The sequence below is a fragment of the Serinus canaria genome, chromosome 6 (genome assembly GCF_022539315.1).
Source record: "Serinus canaria isolate serCan28SL12 chromosome 6, serCan2020, whole genome shotgun sequence".
NCBI lineage: Eukaryota > Metazoa > Chordata > Aves > Passeriformes > Fringillidae > Serinus > Serinus canaria.
The window spans coordinates 22239639-22249101 of NC_066320.1; the positions used below are offsets into that span (position 1 = coordinate 22239639).

Consider the following 9463-nt stretch of genomic DNA (forward strand, 5'->3'; position numbering starts at 1 on the left):
GCTGCTCCAGCAACTCCATGGCTAGGGAGAGTTTTTGGGGAGACTTTCCTTCTTTTTGTTTCTTGTGGAGGGCTTCCCCAGCTGGATACATATGATGCATATATCCAGAGGATCAGGGGGTTCCAGCCCTTCTCAGGGAGAAACAGAGTTGCTACACGTCCCACCAAGGATGCCTCGTGTCCCCCTGGGGCAATCCCGCCAGTAGAAGGTGTAAGTGCCACCAGTGGGTGCCAGACTTATTCACAAGCAGAGGCGACAGTGGTGACACTGGTGATCTTGGTGGAGTCATCAGACCAAGGCTGGAGATTCTGAAGGGCAAAGAGAGAGGAGTTGTGGACACAGATGGGGTCGGCTTGGATGGGCTGGTTGATGGTTTTTTGGAAGGCTTCCTGCTGCAACTGCATGAGAATGCGGTTTGCTTGCTGCCGCTCAGCCTCCCTCTCCTCCGCTGTCTGCCTCCTAGGAGAGAGGGAGTCGTTAGGGGAGCCTGGGGAAGCAAGGGAAGGGTGTCTCCAGAGAGATTAAGTTGTGCTGGGTGCTCATAGGGAGGACAGGGGTAGGAAAACAGGGTGCCTTGTCATGGCATGGTCCCACATCCCCTACACAAATGGCCAGTAAATCCCATAAACTGGGATTTAAATCCCAGTAAATCCCACAGACTGGGTCTGTCTGTCTTACTGGCCTCGGCAAAAACACTGCTCTGATCAAAGAGAGTGGCGAGCAGCCCACAGCTCTGGATTACTCTCTGCCCACAGGAAAAAACCAAGGGGGGACAAAACACCTGAAGTGTCACAGAACAGCATTGCAAAAGTTACAATCCCCTGAAATTATGCTCTGGTCTCACAGCAAGAGTCAAGCATGCAAAGCCCCAGGAAGAAGCATGGAACAGGGTGGGGTGAGACAGTGATTGGCAGTGCCATACAGCTGGGAGATGGGCAGTGTCACCCTGGACGTCCCCTTCCAGCATCCAGGTTTGCCACCTTGTCTGCCATGCTGTGGTGACCAGTGGTTGAGAGCTTGGATGAAGGCAAAAACATTCCCTTAGCAAGCAGCAAAATTTCAGCTAAACACTAGAAACATATTTTTTAGCAATAACAAAAATCAAAGCACAGAATATACTATCTGGAAAGGATGAATGACAGTGTTTTTCAGAACAGTTTAGACATGTGTCTGCCTGGTATAACACCAGCAGAGGTGATCCCCAAGGAGAGGGTGTTAGGGAGTCAGAAGGGGCTCTTTCCAGTGTTGGCTGGGCCCTGGCTCTGGGCTGCCTAGGAGCGGAGAATGGGATAGGTAGAAATGGCCTGAATCCTCTTATATCCACAATGGAAACCCACTCCTGCTTGCTTGGATGGCAGGTCAGTCTAAAATCTGCAGCTTGCACTCACCTCTACTTCACCTGGCATCTCTATTGATGCTGCTGAAAAAACCTGTGAACAACTCACTGTGCTGGTCCCAGGATGATTTCCAAAGCATCCTCTCCCTCCCTCCCTCCCTCCCTCCCTCCCACCCCCAGGCTCAGCTGCCATCCTCTCAGCAACTTCAGTGGACCAGTGACACAGGAAATGGCAGCTTTTTAATTTAGCAGCTCAGGGGGGTGTGAGATGTCTCATCCACTTTGGCCATGGGAATTGGAAGTGGCAACTCTGATCTCCACAGTGGCATCTCAGAGCATAGGGCAGGGGTCCCTGGCTCCCAGTGGGGAAGAAGGCTGGCACTTGGATGCCAGCAATGGGCCTCTGGGCACCCAAGCCTCCAGACATGTGGCCAGTGTTCCCTCCTGGGAGCAGGTAGTTCAGGGCTCAGTCCCTGTTCTAATCACTGTGTCAACATCTCACATCAGACATCCCGGGAAGAGCGGGCTCAGAGCTGCACCTGCCTGGGGAGCAGCTCAGTCTCTGCCTCAATGAATATTTAATGACTCCCTGCACAACGAGGAGATGCTTCAGGACGAGGGAGGGAGCCCCAAGTCCAGGGTGATCAGGAGTACCATGGCTGTGAGCACTTTGCTCCCAAGTACCTCCCTGCTGCAAGCAGCTGGTCTAGTCATAGATTTGCATCAGAATGGGATTTCCAGGTTCATACCTGCCTGGAAAGAGCTGTGTCTAAAGCAAGAGCCCAAATCTGAGGAGGGGATCCCACAACCACCTCCTGCAGTGGAGACAACCAGGCAAGGGGCAGGGGCAAGACTCTTCCTCCCAACCTGCATTCAAGCAGCTAAACTGCTCAGAGAGCTTATTGCAACGCTATTTTCTCAAATACTTCCCACAGCCTCATTCAGGCTGAGCTTACAGCAGCTCCTTCCATCTCCCAATGCATCAGGAAACACTCAGAGCCCACTGCCCGGTGCAGGGCCCTGAGGCAGGAAGCTGGATGTGCTATCAGCCAGGGGCACCCACGTTTCCATCGCAACACCCAGCAGGCACAGATGCATACAAGCAGAACTTACTTGCCTGTGTCCCTCTGGCTCAGGCCAGAGATTCTCCCACGTCTAATATTACAGCTGAGATCTGGCTGCAGCCTCTCCCTTAGGCAGAAGCAGGATTTTCTTTCCCTTTACCCAGCTATTTTTTGTAAAACACGTGAATAGGTTTGTATCCTCTGCACCTCTGCCAAAAGAGGCTGAATTTAGCCAACAGACGCAAAGAGTATTGACAGATGGATTTGCCTCACTTCCTTAGGAAACCTGGTTAGAAGACACAGCTGACCCCGTTTTGCAGGCCACAGCAGGACTGTTCCTCCTCCAGGATTCTTTTTCTGGCCAACAGAGATCACTCCAGCTAGAGACTTCCTAACACTTGGGGAATTGCACTACCACGCGTTCTCTAGGGAAAAACTCACTGGGGTTGAGGATTTACAACCTCTCTTGGTTTCAAGTTCTTTGACCCCCATTTCTTATCCAACCCCAGCATACTCAGGCAATCATTGTCCTGTTAACCCTTGGGAAGACTCTGGGGAAGTCCTTTCCCCCCATTTTGAAGAAGCTGCCAGCCTGCCTGCCCTGCAGCACCCAGTGCGCAGCACCCAGCAGCTCAGCACCCAGCCCAGCACAGGAGATGTTGTCAGGGCCGGAGTGTCTCCCTCGAGAACATCCCGGGAACGTGCAGCTTGGGTGGGGCAGGGTCACTGCGACGGAGCCCTGGAGGCTCCGTGTGAGCCCAGCCTTCTCTTCCTCTCCGGCTTTACCGGCACGCCCGGCAGCAGAACAAAAAGAAAGCGTTTGGGCAAGGAGGCGCCGCGAGCCCCGCGGGGACGAAAATCTCCGAGCTGTGCAAAGCCCGGTACATCGACAGCCCCGGGCCGGGGGCTCCTACTCGCCGCTGCCGCGGACAGAGGCAGGGGAGCCTGGGCACCCTCTGGTGACACTGACTGCACCCACTGCTCACGTGTGTGCTCACACACGTTCATCCCCGTGGCATACCCGCACGCGTTTTTGCACGCAGGTCCGGTGTGCTCACGCGGCCCGCACCACCCCACACTCGCGGGGCTGTGCTTTGCACTTCACACCCCCGTGCACGCTCACACACACACAAACACACAAACACATACACACACGCTGTGTGTGGGCACACACAGGCACGCGTGGCCCTCACATTGACCATGCAGTTACACTCGCCTGTCCTGCGTGCACACACGCCCGCAGGTGTGCACGCACCACATGCACACACACGTACACCGCTGTGCATGCACATGCACGTGTACACACAGACACATTCACGCACACACAGGGCTTGCACGCCTCTGCGCTGCCATCGGGGCTCCTGGTAGAGCTGCTGGCAGCAACGTCTGTTTCCCCCGGACTGCCCCACCCCTGTCCACCGAGACCCCCGGTCCCTCACCTCCACTTGGTGCGCCGGTTCTGGAACCAGGTCTTCACCTGGGCGTCCGTCATCTTAAGGGCCTTGGCCAGGGCAGCGCGCTCGGCCGAGGCCAGGTATTTCTGCCGGTGGAAGCGCTTCTCCAGCTCGCAAATCTGCAGCCGGGTGAAGGAGGTGCGCGGCTTCTTCTTCTTGGGGGGCGTGCGGTTCTGATAGGGGTGACCTATACGGCGTGTTACAGTGAAGGGTGAGAGGGCCACTGGGGGGGACACGGGAGGAGGGGGGGATGAGAGGCAAAGAAGCAAGCAGCGAAACATCAGCAGAGGGGCTCCGGCTCCCGGCCGCTGGGCTTGGGACCACCCCCCACCGCTCCGAAGCCGCGGCTTCCCCGCCGACACCCACGCATGAGCTGCAAAAACTCGGCTGCGGCGGCCCCGCGTACCGGGAAGGCCCGGCGGCCTTTCCTGGGTGCTGCGGGCACCCCCCAGGCACAGCTCGGCTCCAGCAGAGGGGTAGATGGACTCTTGCCCGGCCGAGTGCCCGCCGGGAAACGGGGGCTCAGCAGCGGTAGCTGGCCCTGGCGCCGGGCCGGGGCTCCGCGCCCCGTGCCAAGGGGGTTCGGGATAATTTCGTTTAGGCGCGGCGGTTACCCCATTGCCCCGGCCCCAGTGCTTCATACAGGGAAGTACAGTCCCGGACTGGAAACTGGAGTTGAAATTTGTTGTTCTGTTTGTTTGTTCTTTTTGTTTGTTTGTTTTGTTTTAAATATGGATGGTTTTGTTTAGATTTGTTGGTTTGGGGTTTTTTTCCCAACCCCACCAAAAAAAAAAAAAAAAATAGTGAAAAGTCACATTGTGTCTAAGCCAGGAACAAAATGAGTAAAATTCAGTCAGGTGCTTGCCAGGGGAACAGCGCGTTTGTCCACTCGCAGCCGTGCCTGAACCCCGAGCCATCGGGTCGAAATTAAATGGGAAGTTTCAAAAATCGGGCCTCGGTTTCCGCCCTCGGGAAGCGGCGCTGATTTTTTTCCCATTGTAATTTCGTTCTTTTTGTTCGTTTGTTTGCGTCTTTTTTATTTATTTCTTTTCGTTGTTCGAGCTTTTGCCTTGTTAGTGCCGAAAGACGAGCCCAGCTACACCTGGAAACAGTGGCGAGGCCGGGAAGCGGCTCTAGCCCGAGTCCCACTCTGCTCTGGTCTGCAAAAGGTCCCTTTTGTTGGGGAAAAAGGCTGAGCCGAAACCCGCAACCGGGGAAAGCCAGACCGGTGAAGAAAGGCAACGGGACGGCCTTCCCGGGCAGGCCAGGGCCAGGGCCGCCTGTCTACCTTCCCGCCGGCCGGGCCGTGCTTCCCAAACAACTCTCGGTTTTGAAGGAAAGTTTCCCCGGGTGCTGGCTCGGGCGGCAGGGATTGGGCAGCCGTGCCCGGGGCTCGCGGGAGGTCGTGTATGGAGTTTACCATCTCTTTTCTTCCTTGCCCGCCTTTGCCGACCCGTATCGCGGGGGGAAGAAGTGTAAAAAACCTACACTAAACTAATAAATAAATAAATAAGGAACGAAAACAACAACAATATAAAACCCCACATATACAAACAATCAAACCAACCCAGAGATCAAAACAAACAAACAAAAGGAAACACAACTCATTTAGGGGGGACTGGATACGCCTCATTTCCCACCCCGTCTTACTTTTGGCCTCCTCCGGGACCAGCTTCCCAGGACCATCCCGGCTGGTTTCTCCTCCCGGCCGGAGAGATCCTCGGCTGGATCATGCGTGTCCCTCTGAGCACCGGCTGTCGCGCCGAGGCCGGGCGGTGGGGGAGGAAGCGGGGCGGCGGGAGCAGAGACAGAAAGGGGGTCCCGGTGGCGCAACTCACCTGTGAACCTGTCTTTTGTGTACCGCCTGTTGCTCTCCATCCAGGGGAAGGTGAGCCCCGTGAGGCTGTTCATGCCGTTTACCGCCGGCACGGCGGCGGAGAGGGGCTGGTGGACGCCGCCGGCCACGGGGCGATGGGCCGGGACGCGGATCACGCCGCCGGCCGAGCTCAAGGTATTGCCGTTCATGCTCACCGCCATGTTCACGTTGTAGGAGCTGGGCAGGCCGCCCATGCTGCAGGAGGTGCCGGTGTAGGCGCCGGCCGCGCCGCCGCTCGCCCCGTAGCCACCCGTGACCGTGTTATAGGCGCTGCCTACGATGCAGCCCAGCCCGTAGTCCGCCGAGTCCTGCAGCCGAGGGTGCGACACCATGCAACTGCCCGGCTCCGACGTGTTGAGGATCTGGTCGATGCCGAAGCTGATGGGCTCGGCTTGCCCTTGGTGCAGGTGGTGAGCCCCGAGGTGCTCCATGCCGCCGCTCGGGCACCGGGGCAGGACCTCCGCCCCGGGCAGGGCAGCACAGCCCCGCACCGCCCCGAAACCGGCAACGGGACCTCACTGAGCCGGGGAACGCCGGCTACACGGTCAGTTCCATAGTACGACGGCAGAGCACCCCAAGAAACGCCAGCAAAGCCACGCAAGGCCGGGACCAAGCAGCCACACTCTCAGCACGAAGACACAACAGCACAGCCATGCGCAGCCCAGGTACAAGAGTGAAACACCCCCGCAGCCCGGGACGCTACAGCCGTGCCCAGCGCGGCACAGGACACAGACACTGGAGACACAACCGCGCCAAGCACACCCGACTGGAGCGGAGACGCGACACCCCAGCCGCTCACAATGGTCTCGCTCCGACGAGACCCAGCACCCCCAGGTACCAAGACACGTCAGGAGCCTCTCACCCAGGACACACAGACGTACGCACGGACACTCACACACACACAAGGGTGCCCCGGGGACCCCTCGCCGCGGCGGGCGGTGGGGAGCCGGGAGCCCCGCGGAGCGGAGCGCGGTGGATTGTGAGCGCGATCGCCCGCCGCCCCGCTTGCCCATCAATCACCCTACCCAGGGCCTACTGCTGCAGGCCCTCACTCTCCATTGGTTGGATGCTGAGAGCAGCCCAGTGAATGACAGCAGAGAAGAGCACACAAGAGGAGTTTCTTCTTCCCCAACCCCCTCTCGCACCCCCACCCCCAAAAAAAAAAAAAAAAAAAAAAAAAGAAAAGAAAAAAAAAAGAAGAAGAAAAAAAAAATCACCGCCCTTCTCGGCCTTATAAAGTGAGCGCTGGGTGAGCGCAGGGCACTGCGGGGATAAAATAGCGGCTGATACCTGGAGGCAGAGCTTGGTCGTTTAGTCCCGAAGTTTTGTGGTCGCGGACTGCTGGGAAGGGGGATCCTGGCTGCCAGGCCTCGCAGGAGAACCAAGCCTAGGCTGCGATCCCCAAGGGCTGCCGCTGATCCCGAGCGAGGGCTGAAGCCGGAGGATCCCCTTCGGTGGGGTCCCGGACCCGCCATGCCCCTTTGTTCGGGAAGGGTGTTCTCAATTTCATAAGTCAGCGCCTTCTAAAAAGCCGCGGAGGAGGCTGCTCTCCCACCCCCAGACCCCAGAGCAGGGACACGGGGACGTTGAGAATGGCACCCCACAAGTGCCCGGACCCATGGAAGGGGTGGGAAGGGAGGAGACAAGGGGCTCCTGAAGCACTCTTTCCCCCGAAGAACCGGGGCAGGGCTCGTTTCCCCGGGACGATGGCAGGCCCCAGCTGCGCCCCACGGGGCAGCGGACACCACTGACGGGGCACCCGCCACTGCTGGCCCCACCGCCTGCTGCCGCCGCCCCCTCCCGCTCCTGCCCGCGGGGAGATGAGTGTTTCCGTTAAAAAAACCCAAAAATACAAACCCCCCACCCCCCAAAAAAAAACCAAAAAACAAAACAAAACAATTTTTTTCCTAAAGTTTAAAACACCCGGGAAATGAAAACCGCTATTGTAATTTCTGTAAAACTTGCTGTGGCCCTGGCCCGTCTGTGCCTGCTCTGCACAGCAGGCCGGGGGCAGAGCCGCCGATGAGACCGGGCACCGCCGTCTCCTTGCATCCGGCCTCCCACTGCTGCCGACCGGCACTGCCCAGTGCGGCCCAGCGCTGCCGGCCGCGGCGTCAGGGGTTTGCTCGGTAGTCTGTGCTCTGCCCGCCTCATCCTTCCCGCTACCGGGACCGGCTCTCCAGGCCCCCTCCTCCCTGGCAAAGGCTGCCCTTCACGTCTTCACCGGGGTTCAGTGCCCACAAGGGACCGTGGGGACCCCACAGGACAGCCTGCTCTGGGGTATCCCCCACACAAAATTAATGGCTCTGGGATGGAAAGTCGTGTCTGTGCACTCAGGTACACCTCCTCACTCATCACCAGCTACATCATCCCATCCTCATCCTCACACTCCCAGTGTTGCACACAAGCTCACAAACACCCTCATGAGTTCACAGGCACCTATGCTCACAGTCCCGCACATTCCCTCACACACACACCTACGTTTGTGCAGTTATTCAAACGCCCCACACACTCACAGACAGTTACAACCCCCTGCATACCCAAGTTCTGACACACGTTCTCATTCACACCTTCACAACTGAATATATTCACAGCCCACAATCACTCCCACAGCAGGCAGTAACACATCCGTTCCCATGCATTCAGACACCCTCAGACTCACACACTGACACACCAGTGCTTGTAGGTTCCTGCTACCCTCACCCAAGCCACAGCCTTGCTGTGACACTCTGAGACCCATCACTATCACCACAGCAGCCAGCACAGCCCCACACGGGAAGGCTGTGGAGACAGTGGGCGGCAGCCGCAACCCACAGCCTTCTCTCGGCCCCGTGCCCGGCCAGTGCCCAGCCAGCCTGCCCCCAACACCACCTAGCCCTGCCTGCCCGCTGGGGTTGGATTTCCTCCCCCCCAGTACCTGCCTCAGTTCTTGACTTCTGAACTCTTCAGGGAACTCGCTGGCGCCAGCTCCATCAACCAAAGTCCTTGTGGTTACGAAGGAGCTGGGAGAGGAGGGAGGGAGTGAGGGCTGGGGCCAGCCGAGGCCGGGAGGCTGCCCTCAGGCAGGGGGCCTTCTTGTCCCACAGGACTGCAGCTGCCTTTCCCCTTCCTCAGGATATGCCTGAGCTTCTTCTCCTGCCCCTTGTCACACAGGACATGTAGGGCAGAGTCTGCTCACCTGCCCTGAGCATGTCAGGTTGTCTCCACAGGGAAGCAATAAAACATGTAATGCCAGTCCTGCACAGTGCCACAAAGTCCCCTGCCTCTGAGCTCTGATACCCAGAGGGATGCAGATCTGCTACCAAGTCCTGAGACCCAGGAGATGCTCCCCTCCAGTAAATAACACAGCTGCCTGATGCCACTTGCTCATCCCAAAGGCCCCAGCTGATGCCAGAAAAAGCCTTGGCCTCCCCTGTGCCAGGGATCCCCCAGGCTGAGCAGATGTTGAAGGACCCAGAGGGACTGGCCTCAAGAAATCAGAAGGTCACCTCCAGTGATACAGTCTGGTTAGTGAGGGTCACAGCCCCCAGCTGCTGAGCCCAAGGTAGAGGTTTTGGGGCAATAAAACTTGTCAGGAGACAGATAACAGGTAAGTCAGAATTCCTTCTGTCCAGCATTCAGTGAGGACAAAGGAGAAGAGCAGGCAGGGCTAGGTCCTGAGGGGGATCCAAAATTTCTGGAAATCAATGGGAATTACTGATGAGTTTGGGGATGATGCAGAGCCCTAGGATTT

The 9463-nt window shown here is 57.8% G+C and overlaps 1 protein-coding gene across 1 annotated transcript; it reads right to left on the reverse strand.

Moving 5' to 3' along the window:
- Window positions 1–236: 236 nt before the first annotated feature.
- TLX1 (T cell leukemia homeobox 1) lies at window positions 237–6161 on the reverse strand. Its single transcript, XM_009087233.3, has 3 exons — window positions 5693–6161; window positions 3840–4041; window positions 237–459 (listed from the first exon to the last, which is right to left on the reverse strand). The coding sequence occupies exons 1-3, from the start codon at window positions 6159–6161 to the stop codon at window positions 237–239; spliced, it is 894 nt and encodes a 297-aa protein (XP_009085481.1).
- Between the last annotated feature and the right edge of the window lie 3302 nt (window positions 6162–9463).